General features: G+C 33.0%; 3 protein-coding genes across 5 annotated transcripts in view; 1 reads left to right on the forward strand and 2 right to left on the reverse strand.

Moving 5' to 3' along the window:
• The window catches only part of LOC124543116, a 99,170-nt gene extending 93,773 nt beyond the window's left edge, over positions 1-5,397 (reverse strand). Inside the window, exon 1 of one of the 2 annotated variants that reach the window (XM_047121186.1) lies at positions 4,961-5,397. In XM_047121186.1, the coding sequence (XP_046977142.1) occupies positions 4,961-5,095 (135 nt within the window). In that variant the 5' untranslated portion in view covers positions 5,096-5,397. The remainder of the gene's footprint in view (positions 1-4,960) is intronic. The other variant, XM_047121177.1, reaches the window with a different exon arrangement.
• Positions 5,398-9,967: 4,570 nt separating this feature from the next.
• On the forward strand, positions 9,968-11,565 carry LOC124543495 (protein FMC1 homolog). 2 transcript variants are annotated; one of them, XM_047121712.1, is made up of 3 exons: positions 10,004-10,143; positions 10,217-10,280; positions 10,910-11,565. In XM_047121712.1, the coding sequence occupies exon 3, from the start codon at positions 10,918-10,920 to the stop codon at positions 11,239-11,241; it is 324 nt and encodes a 107-aa protein (XP_046977668.1). In that variant the 5' UTR covers positions 10,004-10,143; positions 10,217-10,280; positions 10,910-10,917; the 3' UTR covers positions 11,242-11,565. The 2 variants fall into 2 exon arrangements, with proteins under 2 accessions (XP_046977667.1, XP_046977668.1); XM_047121711.1 differs by having other exon boundaries at positions 9,968-10,143; positions 10,217-11,193.
• Positions 11,566-11,614: 49 nt separating this feature from the next.
• LOC124543494 (short/branched chain specific acyl-CoA dehydrogenase, mitochondrial) lies at positions 11,615-22,739 on the reverse strand. Its single transcript, XM_047121710.1, has 9 exons — positions 22,492-22,739; positions 22,278-22,401; positions 17,445-17,545; positions 16,651-16,857; positions 15,738-15,908; positions 14,186-14,349; positions 13,291-13,435; positions 12,632-12,767; positions 11,615-11,947 (listed from the first exon to the last, which is right to left on the reverse strand). Exons 1-9 carry the CDS (start codon positions 22,519-22,521, stop codon positions 11,769-11,771), a joined length of 1,257 nt encoding a protein of 418 aa, XP_046977666.1. The 5' UTR covers positions 22,522-22,739; the 3' UTR covers positions 11,615-11,768.
• Between the last annotated feature and the right edge of the window lie 537 nt (positions 22,740-23,276).

Raw genomic sequence — 23,276 nt, forward strand, 5'->3', positions numbered from 1 at the left:
ATAGGAGAATGCTTTGCAGTTAGTTTTGCTATCATAAGCAGTAAATTCTTGTCCTTGAAGAGTTAGAAACATTTACAGTGTGGAGTTTCATACACTGTATTATAACATAAATGTTAAAGGTACTGTTGTCGTGACGTTTGTAATTTTTCACTTACACTAGACACACACACACAAATACACACATTCGAACGTTTGATGAAATGGAATTTTACCACTACCTAGTTTGCATGCATGCACTTATGCATGACCGGAAAGATCTTGTCTTTTATTGTTGTATCGGGCATTTATAAATATATAATAGTATGTATACTAGCTGTTACACGCGTCTTTGCTCTTGTGGAAGTTTCGTTTCTGGACATTGAAGAGTGACCTCTTCGAATAGAATGTTCAGAAACGCTTTTAAATACGTAGTCCAAAAATAAAATTTCCTGCTTTTATCTTCAAAAATGAGGGATTTCCATACAAACTTTTAACTCATATTTCAACCTCTTAGGGTAGAATTTCCAACATTAATTACTTAGTGTCTAATCAATAAAACAATCCTATTCGCCATAACAGTTTACGCTCAGCGATAATGTATCAGTCAGTCAGGATTTGTTATTTTATATATAGGTATAGATATGTACCTAAAATGAATCATCCCTAGGTATTAAATATTCGTAGACTTAACAAACGCATTTTTATGTACACGGTCATGATATAACCTATTAATATAGTCATTAAAGATAAAGGAGATTAATATAACTACCAATCTGAATAGACCAATCGAAGTTGCCTATTAAGCAAATCCCACTAAGAATGTAAAAGCCTTAACTGGATGTATAATATCACACTGGCAGTAGCGTTATTATCACACTGGCAAACGGTTTAAAACGCTTGCAAAATACTTTCCCTGCACTTTAGCCACAACAACAGTCTGTAAATTTCCCACAGCTGGGCAAAGGCCTCTTCTCCCTTTTTGGGGAGAAGGTTTGGAACATATTCCACCACTCTGTACCAATGCGGTTTGGTGGATTACACATATGGCAGAATTTCTATGAAATTAGACACATGAAGGTATCTTCACGGTGTTTTCCTTCACCACCGAGCATTAGATGCAATATATATAAGCATATGAATATTCAGTAGGGTTGCCTGGGTTTGAAGCTGCTATCATCGGTTAAGATGCACGCGCTCTAACCACTGGGACATCTCGGCTCAATACCACAATGCCGTTAATAAATTCGACTAATGATGACCATAGTTGTACCCATCTGATTTGCAGAGATTTAAGACACGTAATATGTTCTATGTAGCTAGTGAGTAAGCACGTTATTTATTGAATTAAAGTACTCCATTCCATACAAATACATTTCTATCGTCGTAAGTATGCAAATACGTTAAATAAGGAAGTGTTTTGTTACGCATCGACGCGCTGAAAATGTGTATGTGAACCAAATTCGGACGAATCGTTAGTAATGGGTGAAAGCGACGCCCCGCTAGAATACAAAAATTATAATTAAATACGAGTTTTAAATTTACAATGGTGATATTTATGTAAATAAAATCATTTCAGATGAAAGTTGATAAGAAGTTCGGACTAAATAATTTTGCTAATTTATATCAAACTAACGACCCGAGCCGGCTTCACACGGATGCAATTCTGATACTAAATATATTACATAATTTGTTTAGGTACGACATCACATTACTAATTTCTAAAATTGTCAGTGTTTCTTTATTATATTGTCCATGTATTGTATATAAAAACCTTCCTCTCAAATCACTGTTTCACTATTAAAAAAAAGCGCATCAAAATCCGTTGCGTAGTTTTAAAGATATAAGCATACAAATGGACATAGGGACAGAGAAAGCGATTTTGTTTTATACTATGTAGTGATGATGAATAAGAGTCAAATGCCCGTTGCATTGTTCGCGTGGATCTTAAATCAATGTAACGGATACCAATTCGGGCAACATTGCTTAGCTAACATCATACTCTTATGGGGAAAGCCCTGTCTGGTGATGGTCTGATTCCATCACATGTGTGCTCCGATGTGCCCGTGTGATTTTCTTTATGTGATAGGTGGCAAACGAGGTCGCTCACCTGATGGAAAGTGACTACCACCGCCCATGGACAATTGCAGCACCAGGGGGCCAGTAGGTGCGTTGCCGTCCTTGGAGGAAGGAGTACGCTCTTTTCTTGAAGGTTCCCTTGTCGTATCGGTTCGGAAAAACCTCCGGCTAAAGGTGGTTCCAGAAAGTGGTTGTGCGAAGCAGAAAATGTCTTAAGAAATGGCGCTGTTGTAGATTTTCGGATATAAAGGTGGAAATAGTGGAAATGATGGAATAAGATCTAACATTGTCCAAGAGCAAGAACTTAATCAGCGATAATTTGTAATTTTTAAGTTACTATAAATAATCAAAAATGGAATGTAATTAATCAATCGGTTTTACTAACTAGGTAGGTACTCAATATAGCTTGATGATTTTATTTTATTAATCCAGCTTCTGAGTTGAAACGATTACATATTTTATGAAGTACATAATTACTACTATATATCCAAATGGAAGTTTGAGTAACTAATGCTGTTATGGCGATTTCGTTGGCAGTTGCCGAAGACCAGGAAAGACTTTTGCTTTCATGTCAGTTTAAAAGAAAAACTAAATACTTTTTTTATCATAAAAGTTTAAACATAGTCCGAAGATTATATGTTGCCAGTGTGGACATGTCAGTGATTCAAAAACGTCCATTCTGCACCTGAAATCTGTTTGGCCATGTCGGATTACCGTCAACGCTGATCAGTATAGTTAGGGAATATAGCATCTACATCGATAAGCTTAAAGTTTATTTTTCATTAACAATTGGGCGCGTGAGTAAAATCAATATTGATATCGATAAAGATATCGTTATATAAACAGTACTTTGTAATTCATAACTTTTGAAGCCGATTAGTTTATTAAATAACTATTTTTTTATAAAATCCTATCACTAATGAACGATGTAATTTCCGCGATTAGAAATTTAGTCAAAGAATCCATTACATCCAAACTTGTGCCCTACATGGGTTGAACAACCACCATAATAATTATTTTAATATTGAAACCAAATGTAATGTACACAGATCTGTAATAATATTATTATTATTGGACTTATATTGTACATAGATATATATATTATCTGTGTATTTATGTATCTGTCCCCTCGAGTGACATTCATCGCGGAAAGCGCGGGAATATAAAATATATGATTTGGGCGCGGGAGAAGACGGTGTGTGCACGGCGAGTGGATAATTAAATATAATATATATTTATATGTAGCTTGTAAGTGATCTTACAATCATATATGTGAACATTACACCAAATATTAACAAACATTGCATGTTGACAATCGAAAATGTATTATATTTTTTTAATCTGATATTTGCTGTAGGTAATCGCTTATTCATTCTAATGTGTCGTCCTTAATAAATGATGATATCATATCATTACAGTGTAAATCGTACTAAACAGCACCATATCCAATAATAGACTACAAAGAAGAGGAACTCAGGACTGTGAGCACAAACAGGATAATTCAAGGTCAAATTGCGCAGTTAAAGTCGAACTCAGAAACTATATTCAACTGAGTTTACTCTTATTAGAGTCGAGATGGCCCAGTGGTTAGAACGCGTGCATCTTAACCGATGATTGCGGGTTCAAGGCAAGCACCACTGTTTCATGTGTTTAATTTGTCTTTATATTTCATCTCGTGCTCAGCGGTGAAGGAAAACATCGTGAGGAAACCTGCATGTGACAAATTTCATAGAAATTCTGCCACATGTGTATTCCACCAACCCGCATTGGAACAGCGTGGTGGAATATGTTCCAAACCTTCTCCTCGAAGGGAGAGGAGGCCTTTAGCCCAGCAGTGGGAATTTACAGGCTGCTGTTGTCGTTGTTGTTACTCTTATTAGTCGTTTGAAATGTTTCACATGTAGAATGTAATCTGTTACATATGTTTGTGTATACATTTATGACGTATCAGATTGACTGTTGACTTCCAGGCAGGATACATTACATACATATATAATTGCATTTAACTAATATGATTGTATTTTTTAAATGTTGAAAAAGAGTAACTGGGTTTTTTGTCGGTTCTTCTCAGTAGAATCTACTTTCCGAACCGGTGGTAGCTTCGCTTAATTGTTAAATGATGATTCAAAAGTGCTTGTAAAAGCCCACTTGAATAAAGTTTATTTTGGTTTTAGATTTTTGACTGTGGTCGTGTGATCACGTCGGATGCAACTCTGTAGATACGTTAGTATTGGGCAGAAATGGTTTGACCCTAAAACTAAGATCCATAACCCAGTGGATAGTCCAGACGTATCTTAACCAAATAATGGACCTCGAAATCCAGATAATCAATTAGAACCAAAGATATTCAGAATTTTGTTTATTTAATTGACATCGTGAACAGCTATGAAGGAAACTGCATGTATTGGATGAAATTATCCAACACATGTATTTACAGACACTCATTAAAGCAGGATATATCGTTTAAATTTCGAACGTGTTCTAATGTAATGCAATAAAAAAAAATTGGAATGTGTCAAAGGCCGTCAAATACGGAGGAATCAAATATGCAATCTGTGTTTTTTGTATTGAATAGAACGTTATGTCTACAACTGGTTTTATTAGTTTAAAAAAAGAAAGATTTTCATTACGCAATGTGTTGTCGAATCGTTTGACTTATAGAAAAAGTAAGTAGTTAGTAGCTTAAGACTTGTTTTTATTTATTTACGATCGCAATTAATCACGCACAGTATTTTCTAATAAAGACAAAAACAAGCGCTGAATTTTCCAATAAAAAAATTGCTGTTTATGATTATTATTTAATTGGGATATTTTTGTTTACGTAAGAAATGTTGTTGATCTATCTTACTATCTCATTTTTTTTTATTACATAATCAACGTATAATAATAATGTATAAAGACTTACATTTAAATCATATCCGCTGCTAAGCCATTTGTGTTTACTCAGGATATTCCAAACATGTTTCCTTCTCCACCTCGCCAAGAGTCCATCATTGCTCTTCCGACGTTTCGAATGCCGGTTAACAACATATCGTTCCATAGTTAACACAAATTAACCGAACAAATACAACACTACGAAACAAAAGACGATACGTGCGTTTCACAGACGTGCTAAAACTAAATGCATTAAGAAAAACAAATCATGAACACCGTGGCACACTAAAATGTTATATAAAAAAAAAACTCGGCACATGAATTAATTATGTCTATCTGAATAATTTACTATTACGATAACGTTTACGACTATGCTTTTGATTTTATTACCGATTTTAGAAAGTTTTGTCTATGATATAGAAAAAGTTCCAAATTTGAATTTCGCGCGTTCGAATCCCAGGAGGCGACGTCCTGTGACGGAAAGTGCACGAACAATAACATTGGTCGGTTAGTTTGGCTTTGAGCCTTATTCGTGTTACGGTATGTTGGAACGAATACAGGCGTGATATGAATGCAGTGTATATAGTTTTTGATTGTCGCACCATATAAATCGGACAATAGACACTCAATATGCGTCGCATCGGTCCGCCTTCCATGTTAGTAGGTAATTTTCCTAACCTAAATACTTGATCAAGGACGTATTTTGTGTGAGAATAGATAATATGTACATGTTGGGCCGTGACTCCAAATTATCTGACCTAAAAAAAAAAACTTTCTTTATGTTATGGGTTAAAATTGTTTTTTAATGCAATTCATGTGTCAAACATTACCTGCGTATTTGTTTATATACAACAGCAGAAACGATAATTTTAAACAGTTATCGGTAATAGAAATGCCCTTAACGGACACTATATAAGCTTGTTATACACGATTCAATTCGGCTATTAACGGAAAATAAAATTAGTCACCTCTATTTTCATAGTCAGTTAAAGAGTTTAGTTTGGATGTAAAGACAATGAATGATTCATGGTATATGAAGTGTAATTTCTAAAGAAATCAGCTTCATACAAATATACCACCACGATGCTTTTCAATCGATTAAAAAAGCATATCAACTTAGCTTAACTGTATAGATGAGAGGTGAAAAGGTACCAGATGATTACAATTTTATCTAGTGCATTGTTCCCGACACACAAAAGCTGAAATAAGTTTGTTTGTTTTAAGTGTACATTTTAAAATTTTAAACACCGTACAAGCGTTTTTCTCTTTTATCTATCCTAACCGCTTGCCTTATAACCACAGGAAACTTCTTTCTACCATTCCGGTGGCAAGAACGCGATTACCTAAGATTTACAATTTTTTTTAATTATGAATTTAAAATTTGTATATGGTTAAGAACTTAATGTTAATAATTATAACAGTATATAATGATTACTTTTACAGAGTTCACTGGCAAAGACCTTACTCATACACAGCCTACTGGATCAAAATGCAATGAGATTTACACAAAGACAATTTTACTATTCTTTATTTTTCCTAACTTCAAACTCTTGCCGCATGGATTTGGCAAAGAATTCACATTCACGTCACACCTCTGAACCTCTTTTTTATAACAGGTGTATACCTACGAAGATATTTTTATGTACATTCATCAATCAAACACTCGAATGACATAACGAGTAGAAAGTTAACGTAATCATAAAGAAAAAAACTCGAAATCCAACACAGAAAATGAGCGTAATATTTCAGAATTTTATATACGACATTGACTATATCATTACATAGTATAAAACAAAGTCGCTTACCTCTGTCTGTTTGCTTAGATATTTAAAATTATTTTCCTATGGTTTATTTTAATAGATAGAGTGATTCAAGGAAAAGGTATGTTTATGTAATACATGCAAAGTCGGATTTAAAGGTCTGGATGCCCTGGGGCCACAAAGCAGTGGAGGCCCTAGGCCAACAGGAGCGTGGAGATCCTAATAATTATATCATGGATTAATGGATTAGCTTAAGCTTTTATTAATTTGAATCAGTAAGTATTTCTTGACTGGTATCGGTAACTTTTAAAATATTAAGTAGTAAGATTATTATACTTTGACTATATCTCGGTATTTGTTAACTCACTGAAAGCTTTTGTGGCCCCCACAGAGCAGTTGCCCCGGTTGCCCTTCCCTAAATCCGGCCCTGAATACATGTATAAGATTGTAAAGAAAAAAAAAAATCTGTAGTATAGTCAGTGTCAGTATTGCACTCGTGTGATGACGGGGCTGGTCGCTAGTTAAATATAAATATACACGTATTAAATTAACGTAAGTCGGTTGTCACTATTTCACGTTCGAGATACGAAGTGGGTTCTTACAGAATCGCCCAGCTGTACTGAGTCGAAGAATCAATCCAATAGCAAAAACTTTTCCACGGTAGCAGACCCCAAAATAAATTAGATTAAGCCAAGAAGATGATGTACAGTCAGAGTAAGAAAACCTTCGTCAGTTTTTAAATTCATTCCTTTATCACCTTGAACACTTAGTACCTTTTGAACCTAAACATCAAATCTTTGCGACGCAATATTTCACTCTCGATCGGTAAAGCAGATTATCGTTCACACTGAGCACACGAAAATAGATCTTAAGGTGACGACCCTTTTCTTACCCCGACTGTACTATAAGGAAATATTCATAAAAATGAAATTAAATACTTTTTGTTTTTTTTTTTAATAAATCTTTTACTTGTCCTTGATTTCACGCATCGTGTTCACTCTCGTATATAAAATATTTCTAGTGAAACTTGTTTATTTTTCTCACAACTGGCCAATTAGCCCAATTGCTTATACTGCCGCACCATGTTACGCTCTTACTTTATCAAGGTTAGATAAAACTTTGATAACTTGATTGATTATTATAATAATTGACATATATTATATTACAAGTAGAACGCTGTATGTAGGCACAACGAATTGACGTTAGTAAATATGGGACACAAAATATAAAAAGCTCTGAATGAGTTTTTGAGTATTCTATCTTTTGTGTAATAAATATTTGGAAAATAGCCCTTATTTTGTATAGACATCCTCTATATTTGTCTCTTAAAATAAAACACTAGAAGCTATTGTAGGAAATTAAGCAGTTCTAGTTACATAAGTACCTAAGATGAAACAAAACCTTTTTGTTATCACGATTAATTTCCTGAATAAGATAAAAACAACACAACAAGAAATGTTCAAATAAATGTTCAACGCAAAGACAATTATTGCATATTCAAATTAGACGAAAAGCATCACAATAATTTCATTTTAACATGTAACATGAATGAATATGAATTTATCATTAAGAATTTGGGTAAAGTGTAAATAATAGTTCTTAAAATCATAATGTCTATAAATGTGAAACATATTACACAATAGTAAAGACGATACGAGCTATCGCTCTCGGCTTCGTTTAGCGTTGGCGAAAGATTAACAGGTAGAGCATTGAGCATCTTCGCAGAGTGGCCAGCTTATCGGTTTTTTATAGGATGCACTTTGGAGAGTGCTTGAAGGCTCTTTTCGAACTGATAAAGCCATCTGCATTACTTTATCGGACTACTAGGCGGAGAAAAAAGTTCCATCCATTCATTGTTGACATACTCAAAAGTCAAAATAAACGATTTGTCAGCTCGTTTTTGACGACTCTTACAGTCGCTAAGATTTGGAACGACCTGCCTGAATTTTTTCTGATAAGTTGAACTCCGGAGCCTTTAAGAGTAGAGTGAACAGGTTTCTTTTAGATGGGCGTGTACCACCTTCGTCTTCATCTACACTTTCCATCAGGTGAGATGGAAGACAAACGCCTATACCACATAAATATGTAGAAAAAATAGAGAGACTGACTGACAGATTTACTTTTACTTAATTCGCATGTTATTGATTTGTTGTTGTTTGATTGCTTTATTATTAATAGTTAATTAAATGACGTTAAAAGTAAATTCAAGTAACAGCTCGTAAATGTTACAGTGACCTATTAAAGGCTCTCTTTCTTTTTTGGAGAAGATTTAGAGCTAATTACACGCGCTTTTCTAATTCGGGTTAGACGATTTTTAAATTAATTATGACGGTTATTTTCAAATTCAAGACACCACAAACCACCACCAACTACTCTGTTGCCGGCGTAGCCTTCGTCAAAATCGTTTGACTGATACTACGTGTCCCTTGCAACCCAAACGTTATTTGTCATTGTCTATATCCTGTGCAAGGTAGTACAATTTAGTAAACAGTCATCAAATATGGGCTTATTCGAGATAGATCACGAACAGCAAGCATTACGTTCCGTAGATGGATTTTTAACTTGCATATTGACATAGCATTAAACATACTAAAAGAAAACTTTAAGCTTCGGTGTGTGTAAGAGTGTGTGTGTTTCTCTAAGAGTATCTACAACACGATATCTTGCTGATCATATTATATTTAAAATCTTAAGGACTTAATAATTATTCAAGAAATCAAACGAAAGTGATCACAGAGTTTTTTTGTTTGTTTTTTTCTCAACATCTAACAATAAACTTTTTTCCTTTTTTCTACACTGTAAGTTTTTGCCGGTTAATTTCCAGCGAAAAAACTTAAGATAACAATTTTGCATATGATAGAATTTCCTAAAGTGATTTATTTAAAAAAAAGTCAATATATTTTTACTAGAAAAGGAATCTTTCCTGTACTTTAGCATTACGTTTAAGATATTGAGCTAATTTTTACTGTTTGTTTGCAATAAAGAAACATTTAATAAACATCTATTTAAAATAAAACACTAAAAGTTTATTAAAATAAACAAAAGGGCGGCAATTGAAATAACTATCCCGATTCTCTCTTTTTTTTCCGTTTCGTGTATTCAATGAAAGAGTGTTGCCACTTGCCAGTATCAAGTTCTTGTGTTCGTCTTTGTGATACAAAAGCAAAACATATTAAAAATACTATCATTAATGATTATAATACGCTTTAATCATTAATAAAAAATAGCTTTAATAAATAATTGTGGTCTATTAAGTTCACCACTTACACTACTATGTTTAAAACCATAATCTGGTGTACTCAGTATTAAACATGTCAGAACCGAAATTTGACAGTGATGGTTTTCAAATTGTTAAAATTAAAAAAGGTCTAAAAAACAAGCCAACAAAAGTACCTTTTAAGAATATACATTTCGAAAAACAAGAAAATAAAATAGATATCGATAAATCATATAGGTAAATTCGTTTTATAAATTACGGCAATAAATTTGAGGTTATACTTATGTTTTTAATTCATATTTATTTTTAGTCGTATTCAAACCTGCGTAGAAGATCTAGAGGTCTCGGAATATTGGCAAAACGTGAATAAAGCTGTGAGTAACACTTTAAAACATAGAAAAGTTGTAGAAATAGTATGCTTTGGTCTCGGGCATATAGGAGAATGTAACATATCGCGATATCAGTTAGCATTATTGCTGTGCATAAAGAACACTTTAAAACCGGAAAAGATATTCGTACACGATCCGATATTTTACTCAGATGAATGTGACATTCTCAAAAAATTTGATTTAAATGTTATCGAAGAGAACACAGAAGGAAGTTACATAATAAACAAGCATGGGGTTACCTTAGTTTACTTACCACATTGCCCAAAACAACTGACCAATAACTTTCTTTGGAGCAATTGGACAGAGAATTTAGAGAATTGCATTCTTCTTTGTAACAGTTTTACATCTTTAATAGAAAATCATATAAATCGAGTTGTTAAAGAGACTGTTCCTTTCATTTATAAAATATATCCATTTGTTCATGAAGTATCGTTAGAAAACAGTTTCACTTATAAGGACATATTTAATGATGCATCATTACATCACTTTCCTAGTGATAAGCTTAAATTAGTGCCCAAAGATTTTTGGGACAAACAAGAAAAACCAAAATACGAGAATACTGAAGAATTTATTACTTCATTAATGATAGAAAAGTTGACAATCTGAATTTGAAGGTCTGGCCATGGCATCGATATCAACAAAGCCCGCTCTTGTTACATTGAGACAAGTGCTGTCCGAATTACGTAAGCAAGGTTCTACAAAGAAACTAGCTGAAAACCAAATGGCTAGATACATTTTGAATCAGTATAGAAAGCATCAGACCACTGATCAGCAGCTCTGCAAAGCCGCAGATGAGATGCACTACAAGGCTAAAACATACTTTGAATACCTACACTTTACGAGGAAATATAAGGAAATAAATTCTGAGTTTAAAGGAAAGGGAGAGAGGAGTGTTGAAGAAACAGCTAGAATGGTTGGTTTTAAACTACCTCATGATCCCAAGTAAAAGAATTTGATCAGTTTGGATAATTTTTATTAGCTTTTATATATACAAAATAAATGTCATTGAACAACATTCAACTTGTAATCAATATATCTTATTACAAAAATATAACAGCTTATAAATTATATTCTGTATATAGTTTGTCAACATTTTTTTGTTTGTAGATCATAATTAGTTTATGTAAATTGTAGATAATATTATATTTGTACAATAGAAATATATAAATGTTTTATTTTCTATACAAAATACATTCTAAATTATAATTTTTTTTTAATAATGGTGTAAAGTACTTTTAAATCTTGATAAAAATGCAGTCTGACTTTTTTTTAACGAAAAAAAACAATAATGAATATTCTATATATAATATACACATAATAAAAAACAATAAATGAATATAATATTCATTTAAAAATAAATGGAAATAGTTTGTACAGGTAAATAAGAACTGTTTCCTTTAAAAGTTATACATTAGTTAACTCTTTGAGGAACTTTAAATGCTTTAAATCAGTGTCGCCAGATCTTAATTTTTATTACTGTGTGTATTCCTTTTCAATGTATTTTGCTATGGTCTGCAACTGCATGTTACTGGTTCCTTCATAGATAGTTCCTATTTTAGCATCTCGGAAGAATTTCTCTTGTGGGAAGTCACGGGTGAAACCAACACCACCCATGAAGTCAATACATTTTGAGGTCAAAGTTTGAGCGATTTCTGAAAAATATAAACAAAATCAAAATATACTTTATTCAAGGCTTTTACAAGCACTTTTGAATCGTCATTTAACAACTATTTTAAGTGAAGCTACCACCGGTACGGAATATAGTGCAAAATACAGTTGTATTAGTTAATTAAAATTATATATGTATGTAATTTTTCCTTCCTGGATGTCTACAAGTATTAATTCCACGCTTTTTTATCGTGCGCATAATCTTGTACTGAATAATCTGCCTTCTTTACTAATGTATATATAAACCAAATCTTATTTAGCATACAAAATGTTTTCATCCAATTGCAACGATTTTTTTTTAGCCTTTTTTTGAATTATAATTAGTCAAACAACAACAACAGCCTGTAAAATTCCCACTGCTGGGCTAAAGGCCTCCTCTCCGTTTGAGGAGAAGGTTTGGAACATATTCCACCACGCTGTTCCAATGCGGGTTAGTGGAATACACATGTGGCAGAATTTCTATGAAATTTGTAACATGCAGGTTTCCTCACGATGTTTTCCTTCACCTCAGAGCACGAGATGAATTATAAAGACAAATTAAGCACATGAAACAGTGGTGCTTGCCTGGGTTTGAACCCGCAATCATCGGTTAAGATGCACGCGTTCGAACCACTTGGCCATCTCGACTCAATTAGTCAAAAGTAAGAATAAAGTAATGTATGCTGTACCTGACGCGAAATATTTAGCCATAGCGGCTTCCTTGACGAACTCCTGTCCGTTCTCCTTGAGTCGCGCTGCGTTGTAGGCGAGCAGACGGGCCGCCTCTAATTGTGTCTGGAGGTGAGCTATTTGATAGCTGATACCCTGAAATAGCAGACCACGGAAATTATTTTTTTGATTGTGTTTTTTTTCAAAGCTAAATATGGGTAAAAGTAATTATGTTATACGTAAATTATGTAATAAGTTGTGCTGGCCGATATGAGCCTCTCCTACAATTTTCATACGAATCTGGCAACTGAGCAGGATATACATATTATTATATATTATACATAATAAATAAATTATAAATATTGGACAACTCTGATCTGATTGGATATCTCTGATCCCAATGTAAGTAGGTAAAGCACTTATGTAATAGAAAATCAGAAGTATCGATGGTACCACAAACACCACACCCAAAACAACATAGAAAACTAACGAACTTTTCTACATCGGCTCGGCCGGGAATCGAACCCGGGACGTCCTGAGTGGCGTACCCATAAAAACCGACGCACACACTACTCGACCACGGAGATTGTCCAATATCAAATTATACGTATGATATATGACATATATTACCAGTTGTCTAGTAACAAATGAGCCAGAATTTCTGCCAGATGTTTCGTACCTGATAAGAATAAATCTTGTTGCCAAACTGCTTCCTCTCCAGCGTGTAAGGGATGGTGGCGTCCATGCATCCCTGACAGAGGCCGATCATTTGCGCGGCGATACCGATGCGACCCTCGTTTAAGAAACCGGCTGCATATTTGTATCTAAAATAAATACATTTATATATTAGTGATTGACAGATTGAATGATTCATTGAAGCAGAGATGGCCCAGTGGTTAGAACACGTGCATCTTCTTAACCTATGATTGCGGGTTCAACCCCAGGCAAGCATCACTAAATTTTCAAGTGCTTATAATTCATCTAGATTTCGACGATGAAGGAAAACATCATGAGGAAATGTGCATTTGTCTAATTTCAAAGAAATTCTGTCACATGTGAATCCACCACAATCAGCATTGGAGCAGCGTGGTGGAATGTGGTCCAAATCTTCTCCTCAAAAGGGAGAGGATGCCTTAGCCCAACAGTGGGAAATTGACAGGCTGTTGTTGTTGTTTAGTGATTTTTTCCATTGGTTGATCATTGTGAGCACGTGACTTTACCAGAACAATTCTTTTTCTTTTATGTTATAGGTTGGCGGACGAGCATATAGGCCACCTGATGGTAAGTGGTCACCATCACCCAAAGACAATGACGCTGTAAGAAATATTAACTATTCCTTACATCGTCAATGTGCCACCAACCTTGGGAACTAAGATGTTATGTCCCTTGTGCCTGTAGTTACACTGGCTCACTCACCCTTCAAACCGGAACACAACAATACTGAGTACTGTTATTTGGCGGTAGAATAACTGATGAGTGGATGTTACCTACCCATACAGGCTAGCACAAAGCCCTACCACCAAGTAACCACCAATGATAGGTCAGATCAGAGGAATTAAGATAATCCAACAAACCCTTTTCCATATTCTCCAAGAATATTCTCTTCCGGTACTCGAACGTTGTCGAAGTGCACCATACAAGTGCCCGACGCGCGAATCCCGAGTTTGTTTTCCGGTTTGGCAACACTAAGGCCGGGGGTGTCCCGTTCTACGATGAAGCAAGTGATACCTCGGTAACCCTGAAAAAATAATGTTCTAGAATTTAAAACTGTATATTCATTTTCTTTAGAGGGAAGGGTCATAAATAATGTTTAATCCTCACCAATTGTGTAAAAATGTTCTGTTATCTATACTTCTATTCTAATATTGTAAATGTGAATGTAACTCTGTCTGTCTGTATGTCTGTCTGTTCTTTTTTCACTACCAAACAAGCGAACCGAATTTGATGAAATTAAAAGGAAAAAAAGCTTTTTTGCCTAACCTATGACAACCAAACTTTAAAACGCGAGCGAAGCCCGGGCATCAACTAGTATATCCATAAAGAAGAGACCAAATATTTTTATATAAAATTGTTCATAACATTGTTGATTCTAAGAGTCTCTTTAATAATATACTTTTTAAATGTCCTCGCCTTAACTCGAGAAACCAAACTTTATTTTTTGTACCCCTTTGTAAGTGTGACTATTCAAAGAATATGTTCTTGTTACGTGCATGTAAAAGTTATAACAAACATTGTACAGAATTAGATATATTTAACTCAAAAATTAGCGAATTTAAATTTAGTTTACGTCATATAGTTAAATTATAGTAGTTTCACTTGCATTCTGTGCTTTCTGTTTTTGTTTTTATTTTTAATATAATATGTCATTTATTTGTATTAATTTTAAGTGGAAACTTGATTGTTTTTTTTTTTCTTATATTTGTTTTTACTATTAAGTGTAATTATAATTGTTTGTTTTCCAAAAAATAAATAAATATATAAATAAATAAAGCTAAGTAAGATGTTATTTGGTAATAAAATGATATATATGATAAACATACAATATTATTCTATTTCTTATCAGACACATTTCATATACGTCATTTATTTTACGTCTTAAACGATAGATTTAGAGAGAAAATGTTTCCCAATGGTAAACGTAATAACATTCCATAATATATTATTTACATTACGTTATTGAGCGATTAATACATTGCATCATCATTTTGATAAAGATGGGTCAGTACCGCTCAACTGATAGCTGAGAAATATTACACTATAATTTAAATGAGGATCAAAATTTTATTCAAATTTTGCCAATAACTACTAACGTGTCCCAAAATATTTCAACGCCAATCTTCTTTAGGAAATTTTAGAATTTATCTTGCTACAATATTACAATTTTGCTTCATTTCAGATCCGAAAATTTGGAACATACATATTTATAATCAATACGTACTGAATGTATATATTAAATATCGTGAATGTGTTAATGAGTTAAGGAGTTTTTATGCCTTTGGTTTATTAGTGATATCAAAAGCAATGTAAACTTTTATAAGCGATGATAAAAATATGACTGATAGAAAAAGTGAGATTATGACCATTTCTGTTTATTTTCTTGCTTCCTATTTCCTGGTAAATTCATACCTTTGAAGGATCAGCATTAGCCATAACAAGGAATACTCCAGCGACATCGGAGTTCGATATCCACATCTTGGAGCCGTTGATGACATAGTCTTTTCCGTCTTTCTTTGCCACGGTTTTCAAGGAGAACGCATCAGAACCAGACGTGGGCTCAGTTAAACAGAAACTACCAGCCTGAAATATATAAGTAATGAATAAAAGGGTACATTAGTATAATATGTTTTCATAATTTATAATGATTAGCAAATGTGTAAGGTATATTGTTATGTATTAATAGTGTTAGCCAAATTTTTGTGCCAGAAATTGTACGACGATAACTGCACATGTCAAGTCTCGTTTTGAGGAGCTTCAGCCGTAGTGTGCAGAAAATAAAAGATCAATCTAACAAAGTATTTTTTTGTCAAAATCAGAAAAAGGGACTGGCTGGGTAAAAAACGATGCTATGACGGTATAGGAGCTATTTATGTATAATGTATATCTATTGGAAAAAAATATGTATATCTAAATTCATAAAAAAAATGTTTGAATAAATGCGACGATATACGGGCGCTCCACATTAGTAGTCATCTATTACATCGCCAATGCTTTTCAGACCCTGGGAACCTAGATGTTATGTCCCTTGTGAAAGGATACCTTAATCTTTTTTATGAAGTAATAATTAAATATTGCATAGATAATTGATTGTTGACTGTAGTTAAAACATATTATGTAACTAACATATCTTAGATTAGAAATTGTTTACTTATAAATTTCATATTGTTTTAGTACAATGTTCAAGATAACAAACATATATACAAAATACATACTCAAATTTTTATTCTGGTTGAGTGATATTATTAAAGTGTGATTTTTTATTTATGTCCAAAACAACGTATTCAAATTAGGCGTTATATAATATATATAAAAAGTAACTTACGTATTCTGTGCACAATTTAGTCAAATACTTTTTTTTCTGTTCCTCGGTTCCCAACTTCATAAACAGGGAGTTGACCAGTGTATTGTGAATATCCACGTACGCTGCAACTGCTGGGTCGACCCTGGACAGTTCCTCCACCACCAACATCATGGTAAGGAATCCACAACCTGAACCGCTGTATTCCACGGGGGTTTCGATGCCCATTAACTGTTAAAAAACGTTTCAAATATACTAAAAGTCATACATAAATTGAACGTATTTCTAATGTTTTTTGTAAGCTATTGAAAATGTAAATTGTAATTTTCATTAATTAAATTTTAAATCAATTCAAAGTGACAATTTTTGTCCAATCGTTTTCATGAAATTGTTTCCGATGATTTTTGATAAACATACTAACTACTTATTTCAAAATTAATAATATACATCAACATATAATTAGACTAGAAGTTTAAAAATAACCTCTTAAAAATTTTAAGTTATTACACATATAATTGTTTATATACTTATTTGCAAGATATTCCAAATAATATAATTTATACAAAACACGCTTGACCTTATACGCGAGAGTCAATTCGATAGAAGGGTTATAAAGATTATGAGCTTTTGTATTGCAAAAATGTACTGGAATTCTTGGTAAAAACTGCTTGCACATTTACTGGTTTCTTTCCGTTTTCGTATTAGGCTCTTACTAAATTTGGGTACTATGTACCAAAGGACAAAAGGTCAACTTTTTTTACATTTCTAGTCCCATAATAAAAATTAATACTTAATTACAGCTTGTAATTAAAACTTACACCATTATCGAATAACATCTGCCGGATGCTCTCGTCGATTTTGTGTTCGTCTTCCATTTTCTTAACAAGTGGAGCTATCTGTTCTGTCGCCAATTTTCTAACTGTGGGACAAAAACGAAGATTAATAATAATAATAAATAAATAAATATGAGACAACATCACATACATTACTCTGATCCCAATGTAAGTAGCTAAAGCACTTGTGTTATGGAAATCAGAAGTAACGACGGTACCACCAACACCCAGACCCAAGACAACATAGAAAGCTAATAGTAATCTAGATCGACTCGGCCGGGAATCGAACCCGGGACCTCAGAGTGCCGTACCCATGAAAACCGGAGTACACGCCACTCGACTATGGAGGTCGTCAAAGGTCAAAGGTCGATTGTAGAAAACGAAAATTAAAAGACTTTATTTTTATGTATGAGTTCCAAAAATCTAATAAATACATCAAGGTGTGGCTGTGGCATATTTAAGTCATTCGACATGCGTTATTCATGTTTTAGCCGAAACGCGTTGTGAGTATCTTAAACAGACCACGTACCGAAATGCACGATACAACACGAGAAAAATAATTCCTTACATTGTGTCTAGTGACCATATACATATTACAATCAATTGAATAGATTAGAGATGCAATATATTTTACATATATTCAATGAGCAGATTTATTGACACAAATACCAAATATATTTACAAGATTTAGAAAACAATATTGTAATAGAACACGGCCGATTTTTTTAGAAATTGCAAATGTTAATATGTATTCCGGAGCAGTATTACCCAAATTTGTACATATAGAAGAAGAGTTTTATAACTGCAATTAATTGTAAGCGAGTGAGGACCAAGTTACGTAACTACTTTATCGTAATAAATTAGAGGAATTGTATATCTACTTTTTTGTATAATCATGATATGTTTACAAACTATATAACTCATACATATGAGTGTGTACCTATTAAAAAAATATGATTTATAAAACTTTCTTTATGTACTAGTGAAAGTCCCGTCAAAATCAGTCAAGCCGTTCTAAAGAATAGTCCGAACAAACATAGATACAGACAAAGTTATTAAAAAAGTTACTTTGATATAATTTCGAAATTTTACATGACCATAAGACCTGCTGCTATATTTTTAAAGCTGGCAAATAAGAAAGATCAGTACCAATATTGGTCTTTTAATATGAAGAGATTGTTTTCAATAACATTCAGTGTAGCACCATATTATTGCCGTTATTAGAACCTTGACCCCTCAAATCATATAGGTCTCAATCATATGTATATTTTACTTCCTTTAGAAACCAACGTATAAGACAAATGGTCACGATATTCTAGTACCAGTTGCGTGTTTGTATTTGATTGTTAACTTTAATTTTAGCTACAATTTGTCATTAATATGCGTTACGTAGCGCTTAGATCTAATCCTCTCCTTCTAACCCACTAGCCGAGAACGAGACAGTAATATTTTATAGTCCTGTCAAACTTGTGTCTACAGACATTTTGTATAAAATTATCAGCATCATTATCAAATATTATCAAGTATTACATTAAATACCTACTTTGAAGTATACATGCGATTCTTATAAGATACCTTATCATTTTATAATCATTTATAAACAACTCGTATTTTTGTTCTCTATTTATCGTTGTTATCAACGAATTTATTAAGATAACAAATGTCAAAAGTAACTTATTTAACTATAGAGATCAAGTTACTATACAGATAGTCCAATACAATAAAGATTGTTATGTTGACATACGTAGCTATATAATTAAATATACCAGTACGTGTGTGTGTGGTAAGTTTTATATTATCAGTAACTAGGAAGGTAAAAAACATCCCGTTATAATCATAATTATATATTAGAATATGATTAGATATGTCTAGGAAGTTAATTAAATTAGTAGTGTATGGGATCAAATTAATGTTTTTGATTCGAATGTTTTTAAATTATGCAATAATAAATAATACTATAAATAGTAGAATGTGATATAAAATAATCCATCATCGATTTCCAATGGATTAGAGATAGTCTAGGACTTAAAAGAAATAATGGCAATGTGTTGCCACTATGACGACCTCAATGGTCGAGTGGTGTGTACACCGGTTTTCATGGGTACGCCACTCTGAGGTCCCGGGTTCGATTCCTGGCCGAGTCGATGTGGATTATCATTAGTTTTCTATGTTGTCTTGGGTCTGGGTGTCTGTGGTACCGTCGTTACTTCTGATTTCCATAACACAAGCTACTTACATGGGGATCAGAGTAATGTATGTGATGTTGTCTCATATTTATATTTATTATAATTATTTATACTATTTATTTCATAACTCCTGCGGAAACACTTGACTCCTGGAGTAATCTTACAGTAAGCTTAATTAAAATTATAACACATCATTGCCCTCTCCGGCGACAAAAGGGCTGGTGCGTTTTTTACCCATGGGATCTAAATTGAGATTGAGCGGGTAAATGCTGCTTAACCGATGAGTTCGGGTTCAAATCCAGACAAGCGTGGTGCTTATATATATATATGTGCTTAATTTGTGTTTATAATTCATCTCGTTCTCGGCGGTAAAGGAAAACATCGTGAGGAAACCTGCATGTGTCTAATTTCATTGAATTTCAGCCACACGTGCATTCTACCAACCCGCATTGGAACAGCGTGGTGGAATATGTTCCAAACCCTCTCCTCAATGGGAGATGAGGCCTTAGCTCAGCAGTGGGAAATTTACAGGCTGTTACTTTACTTTACTTTTTTTTTATTCTTGCCACCATTACAGACGACGGTCAAGATGTATACTGTGACAATTTTTAATTCATATTAATTTGTAAATACATAAGGACTTATTATTATGTCAATAATTTGTATGTAAATAAATTTAATTAATTGTATCTTATTTGTTCCAATTTATATTTTCGTACGATAAGGGTAACATGTTTCTGATAATATTTCAAGTTTCTACATAATAATTTCTCTTTTCTTGATTATAAAAAATATGGGGTAATTTTCATTATTATGTTTTACTTTTTGTGGAAAGTTGAAATAAAAAAGTCGCGTAATCAGTCATATTAAAAGTATCGATATTCTAGTATGAAGTCGTTATAACACACATTTATTTAAATAATAATTATTGTCATTAGAAACTTAATTATATACTAATAAAAGACATTAATGAGACAAAGGAATATTGAGATGATTTGTTTGATAATTATGATCAATATTTTTGTTTGATAATTATTTTCCTCTAAGGCTTATTCTCTTTTTTAAGGAAGATTTGCAGCGTATTCAACGACGCTGGGTTGGTGGTAGACCATCATCCGACAAATTGAGAATACTTTCCTCCACCGCCGATTATAAAATAATTCGTAAACTTGCATGTTATCAAGACTTACATGTTCTAATCTAACCACTGAGCTATTTCGGCTTTCTGTTATTAGGTACAAACAAACCGTGAAGTCTGAGCCATGAGCATTTTTAGATACTATAGCGTTTATTTTTAACTATTATTATGTACAAAATTAATTAATTTCTTACTATAGTAATTTATATTAATATTACAAATGTGAAAGTAACTATAAGTCTGTCTGTCTGTCAGCAAACCGCTGAATCGAATTTGATGAAATTTCGTACGAAGCAAACTTGATCTCCTAGGACATAGGCTACTTTTTTGCCTGATACATGACAACCAACACCCTGAAACGCGTGCGAAGTCGCGGGCCACTACTAGTAAGCCATACTTCGAATATTATCGGTCAAGGTCAATAGTGACGAAGCGAAAACATAAATGATAACGCGTACTCCAAATAATTCTCGTATCGCAATAAAGTATTATTATAAAACTTATGTAAGATACCTATTATTCATGTACTACTATTGACATTTGGTTTTGCAGAACATACATTTTGAGGGTCCAAAAAGTTCGTTGACATTAGAAGGTCATATATGCGAATGTGTGTGTCTACGCGTTCGTAGTCATACATTTTTGACTGCTGCTATTTAGAGAATAAATAAAAACCAACAAGCTGAATTTCTATACATAGCATAACATCGAGTGTTTTTTTTTTAATTAATATGAATACACTATGAGACAAAGATGTCAAATATGAGGCTGACAGTGGAGTATGGACTAATCAAAACCTCCATAATCGTACATTTCCAATGCTGATTTTCATTCAATCAATATTCTAAATAATTTATTTTTTTGCTTAATTATTCTTTAGTTTTTTATCTGTGTAATTTATACAAATGAAATTTAAATTAGAATGTTTAAAAAGAGGTTATACTCTTTGAACGTAACAATGTTTTTTTTCTATTATGGACACGTATGGAATAAAAAATGTGATTTTTGTCTTTGTTTTTTAAATCACTCAACGTACATTTTAACTAGATTTTAATGTTACATAAGACTTATTTGAACGTTGTAATTACATTTATTACAAAATAGCGATAACAGCTTCTAATATTTGTCTTTAAATTTGTTTGTTGTATTCAATACGTCACCGTTTGTATAATGAGACTAAAATCGGAAATTATCCTCGCTATTTATTCAATTCGATATCAAATTTCTATGTCAACAATATTTTATTATAATAGAAATCTAAAAATTTTAAACACGAAGAATAAGCCGGAATAGAACATGTTATTTTTTATAGTTTAAAATAAAAGTTTGTAATTTATGACTAAGGTTGTTATACCTACATTGTATTAATAATAAAAAAATAAATAATAATCAGCAACTCGTTCATTCGATCCGCATACTCGTGTCGTATCAAATTTCAATAATGATCACCTATCAATCTATAAATGACGGAAAATATAATAAATTCATTGTTACTTGTGTCCTTCATGGCTAATTCATCTTCAGTCAACATTGATAGTGGTCGCGGAGGCGCCTCTGAGCTGAAATTCCTTTGCGGCTTCGCCACAGCTGCGACCGGCGTGCGCCATTGCTCCAGGATCTGCAACACCAGGACATTCCAAATTCAAATACATATTTTTTATACACTTATAATAGCACGAACATTTTTAATCGGTCTAATAAAACACACCTTACTGCCAACGCGACGCAAAGGGAACATTGTTATGTTCTTTTTTTATTTATTTTTGCGATATGTGCGTGCGTGCTCAGCGCGAACCGAGCCGGAATACAAACTGGTTGATTTCATATTGCTTGTCAGTTATCTCACTCATACAAAGATAACAAGTTCTACCTAATTGTTTTTGTTCACAGTTTATTGAATGGAATAAATTTAATACTCTTTTTTTTAACGACACAAATGACACTAAGTTCGGTGTAAATGGTATCGTGTAAGCTTTATTCTGACTGTTTTAAGAGTGATATTTCTTCGGCAAATGTTAGTTTGCAAATATAAATTTACGTCACACATAGTTGAAATTGGTCCAGAACATCCTTTATTTTCTAATGTTAGGTATTTAATTCTAAAAGATAAGAAGTAATCAAATATGAATTTAATATGTACATTTTTGTAACGTTATTATGCTATTTTAAAGAAAAAACCATAATTATTTCTTAAGTTAGTTTATTCAGTAGACAGCATTCATCTTGGTTATATTTAGCGAGATTAAATTTATGAATGGTAAACATAATACAATTATTTTAAAAATTACACACAGCAAAGCGGGTAACAGCTCCTCATTTAATAAACCCCTAAATGATACGAGTAGTATCGTAATACCTACTCACTTGAGGACAAATCGGCAGTCTCAGACCAAATATATATAATAAGATGACTGGACAACCCATACAAATACAAAGTCTTGTACAAGAATATAATATAGATCAGAGTCATCTAGTAGTTTTGTTGTATATTAC

The sequence above is a fragment of the Vanessa cardui genome, chromosome 3, assembly GCF_905220365.1.
Source record: "Vanessa cardui chromosome 3, ilVanCard2.1, whole genome shotgun sequence".
Lineage (NCBI taxonomy): Eukaryota > Metazoa > Arthropoda > Insecta > Lepidoptera > Nymphalidae > Vanessa > Vanessa cardui.